Here is an 18,026-nt window from a genome sequence, read left to right as displayed (position 1 = left end):
GCTTTAAGTAGCACCATCACAGAGAAAATCTACATTACTCTATTTTTTCCCATATTTAAAAATATTTTTTAAATAAATAATATTTAAAATATTAAATCAATAATATTAAATTTTTTTTTTTTTTTTTTTAGAGACGGTTGTCACTCTGCTGCCCAGGCTGGAGTGCAGAGGTGGGGTCATTGCTTAGTTCAGCCTCAACTTCCTGGGCTCAAGTGATCGTTCCTGCTTTAGTCTCCTAAGTAGCTGGGATTATGAGCATGTGCCACCAAGTCCAGCTAATTTTTATATATATATAATATATTTGTATATATCATATATATTTATATATTATATATATTATATATACACACAATATATGTTATATATATTATATATGATATATCTATATACACACAATATATATTTTATATATATATATACACACATATATGTTTGTAGAGACAGAGTCTCACTATGTTGCCCAGGCTGGTCTCAAACTCCTGGCCTCAAGTGATCCTCCTGCCTTGGCCTCCCAAAGTGCTGGAATTACAGGCATGAGCCACCACGCCTGGCCAACATCAGTCTTCCCACGCACACAAAACCAGCTGGACAACTTCACTGGAGAAAGAAGCATGCCATTATCTCTCTCTCTACTTCTGTTCTTTTCAGCCTGCCTGTCTTCTCCTTGTCTAGCCAGATATTTCTTATGTCTTTATCTGCACTTTGAAGCCAGTTCCCTGGTGAGAAACAGGTTCAGAACAGTCTCAGAAGCTGTCATGGATGATTTGGTGCCCCAAGCAGCACCAGGCTGGGGCAACTGGGCTCTGGGTGCTGTGAGTACTGCCATCAGCTCACAGCTACATCTTCTCCACCTTCATAGGGTACAAGGGGCAGACAAGTTCCCTTGGGCCTCTTTTATAAGGGCATTAATCCCATTCATGAGGTCTCCACTCTCATGACTTAGTCACCTCCCAAAAGGCCCCAACTCCTAATGCCATCACCTTGGGATTTAGGATCTTAACTTAGGAATTTTGGGGAAAACATTCAGACCATAGTATTTTCTTTCTTTAATGCTGCCTTTGGCCAACAGGAGCTGCCTTGCCCCAAGCCCACATCCACAATCTCATCCCCTTGTCACTCCTCAGCAGCCCAAAGCTGATGACCTACTGACACGATGGTACAAAACATCAGCCCCTTTGTCACAAGAAGCAATTGACTCTATAGTGCAACTCATCCATCAGAGTCCCCTGTGGGATTAGGCAGAAGCCAGACCCCAGTGGAGACACCATTCCTCACTTGGCTCCTCCCTGTGCTCCATCCTCTTTCTCTCACTCCCCTTCTCCTGGGAGCACTCCCTCAATACATCACAGGCATCTGGACCTGTCTCAGGCTTTGTTTACAGGGAAGCCCATCAAAGATAGAAGTCATCTCAAACTTGGGTTTACCTTCCTCAGCAGCCTATTGGAAGAGGGCACATGGCAGAAACCACATTAAAATCCTGAGGACCAGGCCGGGCACAGTGGCTCACACCTGTAATCCTACCACTTTGGGAGGCCAAGGCAGGTGGATCACGAGGTCAGGAGATCGAGAACATCCTGGCTAACACGGTGAAACACGTGTGTACTAAAAATACAAAAAATTAGCCAGGCATGGTGGCGGGCGCCTGTAGTACCAACTACTCAGGAGGCTGAGGCAGGAGAATGGCGTGAACCTGGAGGCGGAGCTTGCAGTGAGCGGGGATCATGCTACTACACTCCAGCCTGGGGGACAGAGTGAGACTCCATTTCAAAAAAAGAAAAAAAAAAATTCCTGGGGACCAGCATCCAGTCACCCAGAGATTACCCCCTTGCTATCTGTTTTCGAGGTGAACAGAACCTACCTGTTGCATTAGACAGGGCCAGGGATTCCATGGAGCCCCGAGGGGTCTGCTCTGTAGGCGTCATGTCCTCTGTGTATTTCAGGGAACTGATGGGATGACGGGTCCGACACTGCTGAGTGGACATGCCCCCTTCCTCTTCCTCTTCCTCCTCATATTTGGGGACTTGGATGCTGCCTCGGGTCTCACTGAAACTCTGACTAGACATATCACTGTAGCTCTCCTGAGATCTCAGCCTCCCCGGGTAATAGTCTTCTCGGCATTCCTTGATGAAGCTGCCAGCATGTCCTGTCATGGCCAGTGACGAGCTCCTTTTGGGGTTGCTGAAGTGCTTGCCCCACATTTCGGGCTGGGCCCCAGCCCCTTGCCCTCCTGGACTGTAGGAAGTTCTGATGTTGCACTGGCTGAGGAGCTGCAGAGGGCTCTGGGACTGGTTCTGCTCCATCTTGTTCCCATAATGGTAGGGCTCTTCCCGGCTCCTCCAGATGGGGTCCCGGTTGAGGCTGGGTGTCTGGCTGGACAGGCTGAGCATGTCCATCTGCAGTGACAGGGGGTCTACATCGGCTGACAGCCGGTTGGAACTCACTTGCAGCTGGCTGTGCTGGTTCAGCATGGGCTCCTCCGTCTTGCCCTTGTTCTTGCCAATTTTGGCACTGCGCCGGGACTCCTTGGCCCTGGCATTCTGGAAGGCGGAATCGGAGGAGTCAGAACCATTGGGGTCTTCCCCAGCACTGCAGGCCCGTGAGCAGAATATCTGGCCCTGCTTCGGGAGGAATGGCCGCCCCAGGAGGGATTTCTTGCAGTGAGCACAGCAGAAACAGGTCTCGGTGGCGTGCCAATGTTGGCCGTCATAGGTCATTTGACCTTGGTCGATACCTAAAAAAAATGAGAGACATTGGAGAGGCTGATGAGCTGCTCAGAGCTCTGCACTGGGACGTGAAACACACAGCACCTTGGTTTGTCTCAGGATTCCAGGTGCGGCAGGATAAATTGTCAATAAATCAACAATCAGACCCTTATGTAAATGGTATTCATGTCCTATTATGAGAACTCCTATTTGTACCAGTATGCACCTTAACTCATTTGCTCCAAGCACAAAGACTCTAGGTTAAAATGGCTTGTCCATGAATCCTTCTGCCTGGGACACATTTCCCCCTGACAAATAACAATAGTAATATTAACGTATGATCATGTACTGCTTTAAGAGCTTTATATATGTAAACTCATTTAATCACTCAGCTCCTTGAGCTAGCTTTCTAATATTACTTGCAGTTTTCACATGAGAAAATAGAGGCAGATGAGGCTAAGTAACTTACGCAGGGTAACATAACTAGGAACCACAGATGAGATCTGTACCCAGGAAGCCTTATTCTCAACCATGACATTGACACTATCTCCTTCACTCTAGTTAGGCATCTGCTCGAAAGCCAACTCCTCTGAGAAGTCTTCCTATCCACACTAAATAGTGATTCTCCATTACTCTCCACCCTTACCTACTGGAGTTTTCTTGATAGCATTAATACCGCTTTACGTTGCAACAGTATATATATGCATCTGTTTATTATTTCTCTCCCCCGCTAAAAGTGAAGCTCTATGAGGACAGACTCATTGAGTTTCTACAGCATCTCCAGGACCTGGAACATGGCCTGGTGTATGACAGGGCTCTTTGTGTATAGATGGATCGAGTGGATCCCATTACTAGCATATGCTGTTCCAATGGGTCAGTCACAGCAGCAGCTCAGTGAATGCTATGGTGAATGCTTTCTCCAAAACTCCTAAGTTGAAATCCTAAATCCTAAAGTGATGGCATTAGGAGATGGAGCTTTTTGGGAGGTGGCTAGGTCATGAGAGTGGAGACCTCATGAATGAGATTAGTGCCCTTATAAAAGAGGCCCAAGGGAGCTTGTTTGCTCCTTCCACCATATGATGACTCTGCCAGAAGGCATCATCCAGGAAACAGAAAACAGGCCCTCAGCAGACACTGCATTTGCCGGTGCCTTGAGTTTGAACTTCCCAGCTTTCAGAACTGTCAGCAATACATTTCTGTTACTCAGAAGCCACCCAGTCTGTGCTATTCTGTTAAAGCAGTCTCAATAGACTTAGTGGGAAATAAAAATGTGGATTTCAACTCTTGTTAAGGAAAAATCTGCTTTTGGTAAAGAAAAACCTAGACACGGTATTGCCAAAGCTATTGCCCCTCTGGGAGCATAAGTACCCTTTGCTTAATTTCATCAGGAAAGGAAGAGGTACAATTCCTCCCTGTGACAGGACTGTGCCAGGTTTATAGAGCCTGGCCACACTGCATACTAAGGGAGCCTCCCACAGCCCTGGGGGTTCTGCCTTCTCATCATCTCTGCCCTTTGCTGGTTATAGGACTTCATCTCCCTGCGGGACACCATTTCCCTGCCATCTTCAGGCCGTGAGCTTTGGATGGGGCAAAAGCTGACCTGGGGCCCAACGTAGGCCAGCAAAAAAAATCTGCTCTCCTGGCACCCAGGGACTGATTCAGGGGTGGGCAAGTGACCTGCACTAAGCCAACACTTCTCATTGCTTTTTCTAAGGCAGGACTTTTGCTAAGGCAGTCACACAGCAGGCTCTTTTTATAGCAGTTGTAAAACTGGCAGAATGGAAACTGGGAGCTGCTGGGGCCCCTTCCTGTGGGGAGAACCTGCTGGGAATATAGCCTCAAGCTATGACTGTAGGGTGGACCAGGACCCTTGCAGTCTCCTGATGCATAATGATACACGGCTTCCCAGAAAAAAGGACTAATGTGGCCTTTATCGTCAGTGGCTGAGAAAGTTCCTCAGCCTGGACTTTCAAGGAAGAACTTCTGGAGACTTATCTAAAGAGGCAATGAACAAGAAATTAGGGAGAAGAAGAGAATTGCAAGAACAAAAGGCCACTGGCCCAAGCAGCCTATCTTTCTCCTCCTCTGTCTATCCCCTGACTCACTTTTGTGTCTATGGAGCCCAGGGAGAGGGAAACGAGGGCAATTCTTCTCATATTAGCTGTTTCCCAAACTATGGGGTTCTCTTTTCATTTTGGAACCTGGCCTTAGAGACTAAGAGGGGATTTTTTTATAAGGATAGGAGCAGCCACAAGGGTCACCCCAAGTGGGAAAGAGGGAACTGTGTGAATCAACTGAATCAACTCCATCTTTTTTTTTTTTGAGACGGATCAACTCCATCTCTTACAGCACCAGTGCTCCCCAGCAGAGTGAGAAATAACCAGCTGGGGCGGGGCTAGAAACAGACAACCCCGAGCGCCGTGGACACTTCCTCCCCAGACCCTTGGGAGAAAGCCGAGGCAGACATCACAGGGACACGGGACTCTGTAGTAGTTAAACATAAGGCTTCAGGACCCTGATGAACACAGGTTCAAATCCCAGCTCCATCCCATTGCAGCTGGTTGTAAAGATGCTGAAGGCCATCTGCTTGGGTTCAAATCTTGACTCTGCTGCATTCCAGCTGTGTGACCCTAGGCAAATTGCTTCATCTCTCTTCATTTTGGTCTCCCCATCAGTACAATGGGGATAATCATAGTACTTGGTAACTGAGTTAATATGCATGGAGTGCTGAGAACTGGGCCTACTGACCACTCTTCTTTTATTGCATTAGGTCTGAAAGCCTGTCTCTCTCTTTGCTGAGGGTCACTGCCCAGATGCAGTCCAAGAAATAACTATGAGGCTGCTCTGTCTCCCTTGCCCTCTCCCACCCTCCTTCTTCCTTCTCCTCCTTCTCACTCCCTTTCTCAAATGCCAAGAGGGCAGAGAGCTCATGATGGCATCCCTGGGTCCTTTGGTGAGCTCTAATCAGCACAGCATCCAGAGCAGCTGCGGCTATCCCCACTCCCTGTTAGAGGTACACAGGAAGTCCAGTCCCTCTGGTCTGTCTGCCACCAGATGCTTCTCCATGCTTTGGCAAGCACACATGCTCAGATGCAGCAGCAAGGGCCTAGTTCCTCGGGATGGGGGCCTCATGGAAGGAAGGGCTCAGTTTGGGAGAGTGGAGGGGAGGCATATCATAAAGCGGCCTGGCAGGCAGCAGAACGTGGTCCCCGATAAACATCGATGTCAGATGGTCCTCTGAACTGCTCCTGAACTCTAAACATCTGGAAAAGGGCTCTGCTGTTCAACATCTAAGCGTTCCTTTTTTATTCCTTCTCTAAGCCCTTTAAGTACTTCTTGGAGGGTGTGTGTGTCTACTGCTGCCACAGCCTCGGTCTGTTTATAGGACTGTTTACTCTGCTGTGCACAGGCAAAAGTACCGTTGTCCTAGCAACGGCTGCCTGACGCAGGGCCTGCTCTGAGTGGCTGTATAAATATGGAATATTTGTACAGTATGGTCAGAGGTAAAGCACCCAGTGACTGAGGTATGTATGCTATATAGAGCGTGCTCTTTCACTGTCACAGGAAAATTATGTTTGGTAGAAAAGTGGATTTAAAACAAACATTAGGGACAGCATTTTAACTATAGCAGCAATAATACTGCAGGCCACCACGGTCAGCTTTTCTGATAAAACACTGACACCCTTTTATGGATTTAATAGGCAAGGAGGAGGGAATGCCAATAAATGTGCTGGGCAGCCAAAGGGAGACAGTAAGAGAAGAAAACCGAGGGGCCATCTGAGGTGTACATGCTGCAGCAACAGAGACATTTTTCTCTCTGCCAAGTACTTAGCAAAAATTCTAAGTGGCAGTTTCTGGAGAGGCTCTTAGCCTCCAAGGACAGAAACAGGAAAAACAGACATATGGATGGGAAGGGGTATTGTTGCCATGGGCTGGTATTCTGCACACATGGACCCTCTCATCTGAGCAAGTGTGCACTTGCAGACTTGAATCCTTGGTTGGGCAATACTGAGTCAAGACATTGCACCATTTTCCCTGACACTGTCCTACCTCTCCCCTTCCTCACACGTCTTGCCACTTGTCACAACTGATCTTCGCATTACCTAACTCTTAGCAAAAAGAAGGTTTATCTGTTTGACTACTTTGATCTTGTGAGACATGAAAGCTCCTGGGTACTGAGTTGAGGCAACAGGCTGTGAGAGGGGTGAGGTTTTTAGGGGTTAGGGGATGGGGAATCTGCCATCATCTAAGCCCCCAGAAGGAAATGCAGCTGAACAGAGGTCTTCACAGCAGAGCTTAAGCCCAGGCCTGAGTATGTGGGACAAGAATGCCCAATGACAAAGCACTGTTGAACACACGATAGGTGTCTTGTTCACAAAGCCAGGGTTTTGATCAGCACACAGAGCTCTCCAAATACTAGCTAATTTTTTATTTGAATACATCACTTCTTATGAACCAGGAAGACAAAGCCACTTTTTTTTGGTCCCAATAAAACCTTTTTTTTGGTCCCAATAAAACCTTTTAAGTGGGGCAAAATGGTCTCCAAAATGGATTATCTCTGTATCTCCTCACTCTAGGTAAGAAATTGGCAGCTTCTGAACAGACTTCTTGGGATTGCACAAGCCACTGGATGATCTGGCTGTGATCTCACAGACATTCAGCCACTGCCAACTTTTTTTTTTTCCCCCAAGGTTGGCTCCTTCCCAAGGTGCCAGAAAAGGCAAGTTGAATGAATAAGCCACAATGCAGTATGATCTGGAACAGCGTTAAAGGGTTGAACAAATTGGTTATTTGCAGAGGGAAAATGATTTTCACCATCTCAGATCTGCCACTTATTGGGGGAGTTAATAGTTTATGGACTATTTGAGGTTCATTTGCTTTGCATTTGGCTGGAGTAGCTTTTGCTATTTTTTTTTTTTAAAGACATACTTGCCAGAAGCCACTGGGTTTCCTTGACAATCCCTCCCCACCAAGAGGACCACTTTGGTTCCTCCTCTGCAAATCCCCAACTTGTCCCAAGGAGGCTATGGAAGATATCTGTTTAGATTTTCCTTCTGAGCTTCCCCCACTGCCCTGAGCCTTGGTTGTGGGACTGTATGGCACATAGTCCCCACTTGGTGGTGGGCCCTTGACCAAAGCAAGGCTGATAAGATTCTTATTTGGAAGAACTGACCTGAAAACTGGAAGAGACACAGTTCCTCTCCTTTTGAGAATGCAAATACTAAGACTAGTATCACTAATGAGTCATCTCGACCATTAGGTGAAGACAGCTTCTCCCAAATGATGTTAACAGAAGGCAAATTAAGCTGAGATACAGAGAAAAAAATCGGTTTTGTCTGAACCCTTGATCCACCCCTACCTGAAGCCAGTATACTCCTTGGCCTTTCTAGTGTTGTGGATCAAGAAATTCCCTTTTTCAGTTAAGTTAGCATGAGTTGGGTTTCTATCACTTGCAATCAAAGATATTTTAACTACACCCAAAACAAAGGTGACCCCATCACAGAAGGACCAAGCTGACTGCCAAGTATTGCCTCACCTATATGTTGGGCACAGGTGTCACAATATTCTGCATACAAGGACTCGAAGCAGTGGCAACAGTAGGGTCTTCCCTCCTTCATGATGTAGCGCTGGCCGCCCAGCACTGTCTCACACTCGAAGCAACAAAAGTGTTTCATGTGCCAGTGTCGCCCCTCAGCTTCTGTGCATTCATCTGCAAAGATGATCTGGAGATGGGGAAGCCAAATGGTCAGTGTGTGAGACCCATACAGAAGAACATACTTTAAAGGAAGAAAGCTATGGGGGCCCTGAACTAGAAGGGTAAGAAAGCAGATCCCACTCACAAATAATTAAACAAAAATCCATATGTATATGTTTATTCTATATGTATATCAGTTCCTATACATGGATTTACCTAAAGCATAATTAAACATGATTTCTGGCTTAGCCAGTAATTAATGTAACCACATTTAATAAGAGAAAGAATGTTCTACCCTGGAGAATATAAGGCAGGATCAAAAACTGACAGCTCACAGGCACATTGGACATACATATCTGCTTCATTTGGCCTGGACATATTATTTTTTTAAAAGGAAAATATCATATTAACACTTGTAATCCTGGTTTCTCTTTTGAAAACACAACATTCGCAATGCTCAGTGCACATTCCTACATGGCAATAATAAACTAGAGCTAAGAAGAGAGGCTGCTTTCTAATGAGTGGCAAGTTCTCCGGTTTGTCATATTCTTCACCCTTCCCTAGTGCCTTAAAATAAGTCACCTTCATTTACAGCACCTGCCAGGCCCTTACAAGTGTTTGCATTTTTCCTCAATATAGAGTTTTTAAAGTTTCAAACCACAGATTTCAAAATTTACTATAAAGCTACAGTAATCAAGCCAGCATGGCACTGGCATAAGGCTGGGCATATAGATGAATAAGTATCCAGGTTTAAACTCATACATATATGGTCAATTAATGGTTGAAAAGGAGGCCAAGACCATTCCATGGGGAAAAGAATAGTCTTCTCAACAAACGGAGCTGGGACAACAGGACAGCCTCATGTAAAATAATGAATTCAAACCCCTACCTTGTATCATACATAAAAATTAACTCAAGGCTGGGCATGGTGGCTCACACCTGTAATCCCAGCACTTTGGGAGGCTGAGGTAGGCGGATCACAAAGTCAGGAGATTGAGACTATCCTGGCTAACATGGTGAAACCCTGTCTCTATTAAAAATACAAAAAAATAGCCGGGTGTGGTGGTGGGCGCCTGTAGTCCCAGCTACTCGGGAGGCTGAGGCAGGAGAATGGCGTGAAGCTGGTAGGCGGAGCTTGCAGTGAGCTGAGATTGTGCCACTGCACTTCAGCCTGGGCGACAGAGCGAAACTCCATCTCAAAGAAAAAAAAAATTAACTCAAATGAGATTAAAGGGCTAGGGGCAAAAAAAACAATAAAACTCTTAGAAGAAAACACAGGTGTAAATCTTTATGACCTTGAACTAGGCAATGGTTTCTTAGATATGATGCTAAAAGCATAAACAACAAAAAATAAAGTAGACTTTATCAAAATTAAAAACTTTATACTTCAAAGGACATCATCGAGTAAGTGAAAATACAGCTATAGAATGGGAAAAATATTTGCCAATCATCTATCTGATGAGGGACTAGTACACAGAATATATACAAATCACTCTTACAACTCAATAATAAAGAGAAAAATAGGCCAAGTACAGTGGCTCACACCTGTAATCCCAGTGCTTTGAGAGGCTGAGGTGGGTGGATCACATGAGGCCAGAAGTTTGAGACCAGCCTCGCCAATATGGTGAAATGCCACCTCCACTAAAAATACAAAAATTAGCTAGGCATGGTGGTGCATGCTTGTAATCCCAGCTACTCAGGAGGTTCAGTCAGGAAAATCGCTTGAACCTGGGAGGTGGAGGCTGCAGTGAGCCAAGATCATGCCACTGCACTCCAGCCTGGGTGACAGAGTGAGACTCTGTCTTAAAACAAAAAAAAGAAAAAAAAAGAAAAAAGAAAAATAACCCAATTGAAAAGGCAGTCAAAAAATTTAAGTTAAAAAAATTTTTCAGACATTTCTCTGAAAAAGAAGATACACAAATATCTAATAAACACATGAAAAGATGCTCAACATTACTGGGGAAATGTGAATCAAAACCTCAATGTGATACTACTTCATACCCATTACGATAGTTATAATTTAAAAAAAAAACAGATAATAACAAGTATTAGTGAGAAAGTGGACAAATTGGAATCCTCATTCATTGATAGCAGGAATGTAAAATGTTATACTTGTTTAGGAAGACAATTTGGCATTCCCTCAAAAAGTTAAACTTAGAATTATCATATGACCCAGCAATTCCATTCCTGGGTATACACTCAAGAGAACTAAAAATATATGTACACACAAAAACTTGTACATAAATGTTCATAGCAGCGTTGTTTAGAGTAGCCAAAAAGCGGAAACAACTTAAATGTCCATCAATTGATACATGGCTAGACAAAGTGTGATATATACATATAACTGAACATTATTCAGCCATGAAAAGGAATGAAGTACTTACATATACTACAGTATGGATTAACATTGGAAACATGCTAAATGAAAGAAACCAGACTTGAAAGGTCACATATGATTTCACTTATATGAAATGTCCAGAACATGTAAATCCACAGAGACAGAAATAGATGAGAAGTTGTCAGGGGCTAGGGAAAGGGGCAAATGAGGACTGACTGCTAATGGACACAGAGTTTCTCTTTGGTTGATGAAAATGGTCTGGAATCAGCAGTGATGGTTGCACAGCTTTGTGAATATACTAAAATCCACAGAATTATTTACTTTAAAAGGGTCCTTAATGCTATGCAAATTATATCTCAATAAACAAATTTCAAAGTGTGTGCTTCAATCATACTCTAATTGCCATTAGACAACACAAAGTTGTATTCTGAGCACCAATTTTCAGATGTGGAAACTGAGGCATGAAGGTAAAAAAGTGTTCTAGAACCACATAGTTGGACCTGAATTTAGTTTTCCAGCTATCTTTCTAGGAGGTCTCTCCAGAACATCACCATTAGTGTTAGAATTCAAATTAGTTAAGCCTGATCAGCTTCCTCCTAGAAAGTGAGTCCCTCGTAGGTAGTTTGTAAGAAAGAAATGCCCATGTAACAGTAGGCTGTCTGGCTGAAAAAGGGGAGTGTTACTCACCTCCCACACTGCTATTTACAGGGAAAGATAGACGCAAAAAACTCCTTTGCACAGGAGGAAACCTCTGTCTAGGACTTTTACCCAAATTATTCCCATAAAAGTGGTTAGATTTAGAACATTCTTTTTTCTGCTCCCAACTTATAAAGCTAAACCAGATTTTCTATTTTGTCAGCTTACACGGTAGGGTGTGCTTCTAGTAGGGGAAGAAGGCCAGGCAGAGGTCTTGCGTTCTATCCTGCTTTCTTACATAGGGTACTTCTCAGAGCATGGGGCAGAGACATCGAAATGAAGTATCCAACTGCCTCCTGAATTTTCACTCAGAACTTTTATAAACTGTAGAAAAATCAAATAATGCTACCCATTTTCTTCTCTTTTCTAATCATTTTGCAGCACTGAATCTTGGAAAATGAAACAATTTTAAGATATAAGTGGCACTCCATTACTGATTATTCCATGAGATTAGGGTTAATATCTAAAGATGCACAATGCAATTTTGTTTTGTTTTGGTTTTAGAGTTCTGAACTTACTTAGGGCCAGTTATATGTCACTTGGGGATCTTCATGGATATAGAAACTGCCTTCCCAACAGGAAGCTATGAGACCTCCACACTCAGTAAAGCAGGCCACAACCCCAGACATTCTAGTAACCAGGGATGGGTGGGGCTTCTCTCCCAAAAGGGTTAATGCAAGAAAATGAAGTTGCCTATGGCTTTCTTCAGTGCAGAAAGCCAGAAGACCGTATGTTGGCTATGGTGCAACGAAGGGGTGATGGGCAGGTAAACCTGCTGGAGTTTGCTCTAACCTCATCGCAGGCAGCACAGCGCGGCTTCAGGCACTCAGCATGGTGCCTGCCACAGTATATCTTCCCATCTTGGTAAAAGTAGATCAGGTCCACCAGGAGCTCATTGCAGACAGTGCATACGAAGCACGGCGGGTGCCAGCAAACGCCGTGGCCAGCACGTGACGCAAACACAGCGATGTCTCCACCATTGATCTGGCCTCCGCACTGTGAGGCAAACAGAAACATCAGCAGTCACACTAGCCCCCATCTCCCAGTGCTGTGCATAAATGATAAAGGACAACCACCATTAGCTGGCTACTGAGTGCTTATGTTCAAAGCAGTCACTATGCTTCCTGCTTTACATAGGCAGCAGGGCAGGTTTTTCTTGTCCTCCCTGAACTCTCCTTTCCTAAGGCTTACAAATAATGTAGAGATACAGTCATTGGGAGAATGAGGAATCACAAAGATGGGAAAGAAAGAAAAGCTCTTTTAGCACAATAACGTACAGGGGCTCTGCACGCAGGAGGCAAACTGGCATAGAGGAAAGCCTCATTATCTTTTAGATACTTTAAACTCCATGCAGAGACACAGCCAGGTTTAACACCAGGAGGAGTGGCTGCGGAGGGAGGTGGGTGGGAGGACGGGGGCTTGGAGGAGGTGGGGCCTATACTTTTAGATGGGAGGGAGGGTGGGTACATAATAGCACGCTCACCTTTAACTACCTTCTCTGTGTGCCTTTCAGGTATGCTTTTAGTCTGCTTCCTCTAACATCTTTCTACATAGTCTTGATTGACACGGCACCACTTCTAAGGCCAAACTACGGAAAGGGTTTCTTCCTATCCCTTCCCTACCTTTTCACTCATTTTCTCAAGTTCCCTCTTGATCCTGAAAGAAACAAGGCAGGATCACTGGCCACCTATGCTTACAGTTGGGGTTGGGACAAAAAGAATATGGTTTGAGGGACTCTGAGGGAAGAATAAAGTGTGGAAAGTGGGTCTAGGGAGTTGCTCTTGCTGACCATGTCATGGGCCATGAGGTTCACAGGTTGAGTATAGTTCTAGGGTCCTACAAGAGTGGCTGAGCTCAGGGGACAATGTCTAAAGAGCAGAGAAGTTACCTCCAAATCTTTCCCATGCTATGCATTGAAATGCATCTTAGAAAATGAAGTAAAGACCTCACAGATAGTTTCTGGGAGCTCATCCACGTGTGTGACCGGACAAAAGAAAGGCATCATGTTATCCTTACCTTCCGTGATAATGTTAGCAGAGCTAAAGCATGCAGACATAATCCTATACAACCCTCACATGAGTCATCATTCATCCATTCTATAGATGACAAAACCAAGGAAAAGTAACATGGTCAAGGTCATCTGGAAGAAACATGAGTCAAACTTACGAAAGCTCTTTCTGCCTTCACACTCTTGGCACTATTCTACACAATTCTTGGCACCTGCCCACAAAATGCCCAACCTTCCTTCTCCCTTAGGCAAACTCAGCTTGCCTGGTTCCAGGAGACTGATCTGAGAGTAGCAAGTATTTCAGCTTGCCTGGATGGAGCACAGTGAATCTCAGATCACAACCACTGACCATCTGTACCTTAAGGGTAGGTCCCAGATATACTTCATAAGAATAAAGATCCCACTGCCAAATCGCTAGTCAATTAGCTCCCCCATCCCATATAACTGAACCTTCTCACTCTACCCCTCTGAAATCTCAAAAAAGGGCCTCAAATGACATCTGCTTCCCTTGGGCAGCATCCCACCTCCTCTTCTTTGATCCAGTTAACATATCTTCAGCTCTCAACGGGTCTATGCAGAGCTTAAGGAGTTAGATAGGAATGTTCAAAAAGCTGTAGGACTTAGAGAAGTACCAAGAATGACGATCAGCACTGGAAAGCCTATGGCAGCTGAGAGGTGAGGCAAGGTGTAGTCCCACTCTGCAGTCTCTAAAACTCTTCTTCACCACACCCTGAGCACTCAACAGGAGCAGAGGAGACAGGAAATCCAGAATCTTGAACTCAGTGAGGTCCCAGGGAGAATGGCTCTTCACTCCCCTGAACCCACTCTCACCTGTTCACAAATAGCTCCTGTCAACATGACTGGGAAGGGCTTCATGCACTTCAATAAGGAACTCTCAATTCTCGGGAGAAGATCATTTACCTCCCCTTTAAATGGCTCTGGTTCTGGGATGATCCTGGGAGGGAGGCTGACCCACGGCCCAAGCCAAATCCATTTTCTAAAGGTCTCTTTTTAAAATATAAATCCATCATGCCATTGCTCTGCTCAATCCTTCCAATGGCTCACCCAGAACTCTGACTTTATCTGAATTCTCTCCCTTCACTCCCTCTCCCCCAGCCCATTGGCCAACTCACTGTTCCTTGAACATAACAGACCCCCTCCTGTCTCAGGGCCTCTGAGCTGGTCATTCCTTCTGCCTTAGCATTCCCTCTGCCCTAAAATCTGCAAGACTCACTCCCTCTTGCACATCTGTGCACATCTTTGCTCAGATCTTCCAAGTGGGGTCTTCCCCATCAACCTTCCTTAAAACTGCAGCTTCCCCACACTTCCAATACATTCAAGTCTCCTTCCTTGCTGTATTTTTTTCTATTTTGTTGATTACATATATTGTCTGACTTCCTCCCCTAGAATCCAACTACTTAGAAGGGCAAGATGAAACTTTCCTGTCTTTTGTTCACTACTGTATCTCAGGCACATAGTAGGCACTCAGTAAAACAATTGTTGGATGAATGAATGGGTGAAAAGATGCCAGAACAATGCCTCTTCACTCCCCTGAATCCATGCTTACCTGTTCACAAATAGCACCTGTCATGGTGACTGGGAAAGGCCTGACATTCCCGCGGCCCAGGTTTTCACGTTTCCTCTGGCTGCTGAAAAGCTTCAGCTCCCTCTTCTCTTCCTCATCCAGGGAGTTGCAATATCGAACCTGAATAGACACACACAATGGCATGGAAGAAGTCACCCTTGCTCCTTAAGATTTCTGAAGCCCATGACTCTGAGTTTTCTCATTAAATACACTCTCATTTGGTTTTATGGCCCTCGCCTGAACTTTAACCACAATGGCCTTGGAGAGATTTAAGGTGAGTCTCTACTAAGATTGCTGACAGCCAAAAGAGCTTACCAAAGGCTCTGAATTCTGGATCCCAAGCCTTGGGCAAGCTAAAGGTTTTGTGACTGCTCCTTATCCTGACTGCCTCACTCTGCTCACCATGTTAAGATCAAATCATCTGGGGTGGCTCAGCTGCCAGGAAAGAGCTGAGAAATTCTCCTTCTTCCAAACTGCAGGCACCTGATACTTTCATCTCCATGTGCCCATGCAAGTGATCCTTGACACCAACAATGACTCTAAGTCAGTGAGCCAGAGCAGGTGTCCATGTGCTCACAGCTTCTGTTCTCCCGTCTCATTTTGGAAAAATAGGGAAACAAAGGCGTGAGCCTGAGGAGTTGGACCAGGCATCTGTGATGCTGCACAAAAGTCTCTGCATGTTTATCTTTGTAGAGAGGGGAACAAGCTGCCTGTTAGGCTTCAGTTGAGTCGACTTGCAAGAGATATTTTCCTTCTTGTTAAACATAGAAACTCAGAGAATTAAAGGAGGACCATTAAAGATAATTTGAATCCAGTATCTCCCCTTACTTATGCACACCTTGGGAATTGTGCTATATTCTTGTACTGTTATTTACTTAATGCTGTTTTTAATACTGACTTAGTTTTTTGGAAACTTGGATGCATTTATTTCAAAAGAAAGTATATTATGACTACAGATGGAAAACCAATATCACCTGTAAAAACAAAAACAAAAACAAACAAAAAAAACAGAAGAAACCTAAATAGACTGGGAACAGAACCATGTTGTTAGATTCTAGCTGGTCACTTTGCTTGCAGGAAATCCTAAAACAGAGATTCCCTGATGCTCCTACTTAAAAGTGGAGGTCAGTGTGAGTTAGAGAGATATGAGACACCTGCTAGCACTAAATAGAAATTTCCTCCTTGATTATTCAACTACTCTATCACAAGGAATACAATACAATTTAAAAGACAGTAACTCTCTCAATATGTGGTTTCATTTTATTTACTGTCATGTCCACATAACACTCAGAGTCATGTATATACCACACTTTGGGAAACACGGTCCTAATTCCGTCTCCTGTCATAATTTGGAGCAATCTGGACACCAGAAAGGTTAAGTGAATTGCTTGGATGATTTGTTACACAGATGGTTAGAGGGAAACCTTTGAACTAGGACTGTCACATCCTAATTTGAAAACCAGGACAGCTGTGGATATCAAAATTGTCTTATCTATGCAAAAAAGAAAATGGTCAAATATTTACTTTAGAATCACAATCACCCTTTGTCTTCAAAAGAGCCATTTCAAATAGGCTAAATCTGCCCACTGGGTCACACACACACAATTCCTACCAACGGGACATTGTAATCTGAATGGTGTTTCTTTTCATAAAAGCACAGTTAACCATAAACACAACAAACCACTAAAATCAGAGAAGAGCCAATCCCTTCCCTCTGTCAAATAAAAAGAGTTTAAAAAAAAAAAAAGTCTTCATGTAAATGTCCCAGAGAGAACTGCAGTGACCTGAACAGCCCAGAATATATGGTTACACCACTGACATTTTGGGGACATGCTTTCAAAGGAAGGCACACCCTTCCTGCTTGTAAAAACCCGCATTTTCACTTCCAAATTAGTTAAACAGGCATCAGGTTACAATGCTTGCTCTCATCTTTAAAGGAGAAAGCATTATTTATATTTGCTTTATAATGTCTGAAATAAGCAGCAGTAAAGAGGATCATAGCTCTCTTTCTAGGGAACTGCTTCAGTTTTAAAGTTTTTGTCCTGCTTACTCAAATTTATTTTTGAGGCTCTCAAATGATCCCCTTTCATTCTAATGTGGGAAAATAAGACTGAAAAGCACTCATTTCCCCTGGGATGGAGCTGCTGGGATCCAGCTCGTGGGTGGGAGAGTTGGTAGAAAGCCTGTGTCCACCTCTCTAAAGGGGTTATTTCTCCTAGCAATTTAAAATTACATTTTTGTTTTAAATGCAGTCAGAGGCAAGTAGACAGTTCAGTTCCATAGGATTACTATTTTTAAAAACCAGATACCTAAAAATGAATTTCTAGCATGTAAACTGATTTCTCTTCCAGCAAAATGATCTTTTAAAACCATGTTTACAAGTTTCTCTTTATGAGCAATCAGATTTCAAGGATAAGAGATGCCCACTTACAGTGCCATGTTTCTGGGTTCAGAAAAAAGGACAGTTTGCTAGTCCACACTTTCAAGAGTACAAAGAACAACCTCGGCAAGTCAGACTTCACCATGACAAAAACACAGATGTTTAAAGCTACAAATCTGGACATTTAATTCTCCTGCAGTGTAGTGTGGAAAACTTGCACACTCATTTAATATGAAATGATGCTGAAAATTCAGCAGAGTCACAAAGCTTTTGCAGGGCTTGAAGTGGTCCAGGGGATCTCAATCATCTCTCCAAAATACACAGGCAACCCACGTGGCATATTCTTCAAGTAAGAAAACTTGGAATCATAGCTTTTGAATTTTAGTGCTCCCTGGTTACCCCCAAATAGCTAGTAGTGCCAGGCATAGAGGCCAATCCAGTTTATAATGAGATTCTGCTTTTTTAGTAATACTCTCTAGAAGTAAATTGTTGGCCAGTTTATTTTGGCTCTAATTAAGGAAGCTAAAACCTAAAATAAATTGCCAGAGTTCTTCTTTGGCTACCTCATTGGTGGCAGATTATGAAAAGGGTAACAATTCATAGAAGGCACTAAGAAAATTCT

General features: G+C 44.0%; 1 protein-coding gene across 6 annotated transcripts in view; it reads right to left on the bottom strand.

Annotated features, from left to right (window-relative positions):
- Window positions 1–18,026, bottom strand: part of PRICKLE2 (prickle planar cell polarity protein 2) — a 351,710-nt gene that overhangs the window by 51,465 nt on the left and 282,219 nt on the right. For 5 of the 6 annotated variants that reach the window (XM_054551911.2, XM_054551913.2, XM_054551914.2 and 2 more), the window contains 4 exons: window positions 15,007–15,144; window positions 12,224–12,427; window positions 8,239–8,425; window positions 1,859–2,731 (listed from right to left, as the gene is read on the bottom strand). In XM_054551911.2, coding sequence (XP_054407886.1) covers window positions 1,859–2,731; window positions 8,239–8,425; window positions 12,224–12,427; window positions 15,007–15,144 — 1,402 coding nt within the window. The other variant, XM_063722011.1, reaches the window with a different exon arrangement.

This window comes from Pongo abelii, chromosome 2 (assembly GCF_028885655.2).
Source record: "Pongo abelii isolate AG06213 chromosome 2, NHGRI_mPonAbe1-v2.0_pri, whole genome shotgun sequence".
In the NCBI taxonomy this organism is placed as follows: Eukaryota; Metazoa; Chordata; class Mammalia; order Primates; family Hominidae; genus Pongo; species Pongo abelii.
This window is presented reverse-complemented; position numbering and strand designations above follow the sequence as displayed.